Raw genomic sequence first — 1425 nt, forward strand, 5'->3', positions numbered from 1 at the left:
GGGGAGCCAGGGCTTGGGAGGAGGGACCTGGGAGCCAGACAGAAAACCCAGCACAACCTGGCCCTTCCGGCATTAAGAGAGTGGAGGCCCCCACACTCCCCCCCACATCTGCTGTGAGGGGCGGCGGCCCCTGGCGGCTGCGTTTTGGTCTGAAACGAGGGTGGGGAACCTCGGGCCGCGGGCGCAGGAGGCCTGCAGAACCACCCGGTCCGGCCCCGCCCAGGCTGCGGGGTGAGTCTGTGAAATGCTTGACCCAGGGGAGCAGGCTCCTGTCCAGGTGGATAATTCTGAATGGCCCTCCAGGGATGCGACCAATGTCCCCACGGCCCTTGGAGAGAAAAGGGTCCTCACCTATGACCTCTCCCCCCTCGGGGTCATCTGCACGGCCGGGCCGCCCGACGGGACCGTGGGGTGAGGAGCCGCAGCTCGGAGTGGGGCGGGGAGGGGACCCCTGTCCACCTGTCCGTCCGCCCCCGTCCGCCCACAGAACGACGAGGAGGCCATGGTGGAGGCGGTGGCCCTGTACAACCCCGTGAGCTTTGCCTTCGAGGTGACCAGCGACTTCATGCAGTACCGGAAGGGCATCTACTCCAGGTGAGACGCCCTCCTCTGGCTACGCCCTCAGCCCCACCGCCCCCTGCACCGTCCAGACGCTGAGGGGGGCAGGGGGTTGGGCCCAGACCCAGCGGTGCCAGGAACACAGTTACACGTCAGCTGAACTAACACAGGGCCCCACAGCCTGTCCTCGGGACGTCTTGCCATGTCTTTTATTTTTTAATTGATTTCAGAGAGGAAGAGAGAGGGAGAGAGGGAGAGAGGAACATCCATGATGAGAGAGGATCAGGGATCGGCCGCCTCCTGCACGCCCCCCACTGGGGATCGAGCCCGCAATCCGGGCCTGTGCCCTGACCGGGAATCGAACCCGGGACCCGTCAGTCCGCAGGCCGGCGCTCTATCCGCTGAGCCACACGAGCCCTTTCTTGATGGAAACTAGTTCACTGTGGTCATGGGAAGCCTGTTGTTGGCTTGGAAATAAGCACCAGGGAGCCCTTCTGTCCTCTCCCCACAGAAGGGTGAGGGCAGTGCCAGGTGGGGTGAGGGACGCCCCTGTGCGTGAGCACAGCTGAGAGCGGGGTCTCTGGCCCCGCGAGTGGAGGAGCCGGTGCCACCAGGGCTCCCCCTGTGGAAGCGCCGCGCCCGCTGACGTGGAGCATGTCCTCCCGCCTCTGTGTCCCCAGCACTTCCTGCCACAAAACCCCGGACAAGGTGAACCACGCGGTGCTGGCCGTGGGGTACGGAGAGGAGAACGGGACGCCCTACTGGATCGTCAAGAATTCCTGGGGCCCCCAGTGGGGCATGAACGGGTAGGCGGGTGGTCCCTGTGCTGGGGGAAGGCAGGGGCAGGTCCCTGTGCTGGGGGGGAGG

At 65.7% G+C, this 1425-nt stretch overlaps 1 protein-coding gene across 1 annotated transcript in view; it reads left to right on the forward strand.

Annotated features, from left to right (window-relative positions):
- Nucleotides 1–1380, forward strand: part of CTSH (cathepsin H) — an 8115-nt gene extending 6735 nt beyond the window's left edge. The window contains exons 5-6 of the mRNA XM_014529216.1: nt 420–594; nt 1239–1380. Coding sequence (XP_014384702.1) covers nt 420–594; nt 1239–1368 — 305 coding nt within the window. The 3' untranslated portion in view covers nt 1369–1380. The remainder of the gene's footprint in view (nt 1–419; nt 595–1238) is intronic.
- The last annotated feature ends 45 nt before the right edge of the window (nt 1381–1425 follow it).

Source organism: Myotis brandtii, unplaced genomic scaffold, assembly GCF_000412655.1.
Source record: "Myotis brandtii unplaced genomic scaffold, ASM41265v1 scaffold1166, whole genome shotgun sequence".
NCBI classification, from domain to species: Eukaryota; Metazoa; Chordata; class Mammalia; order Chiroptera; family Vespertilionidae; genus Myotis; species Myotis brandtii.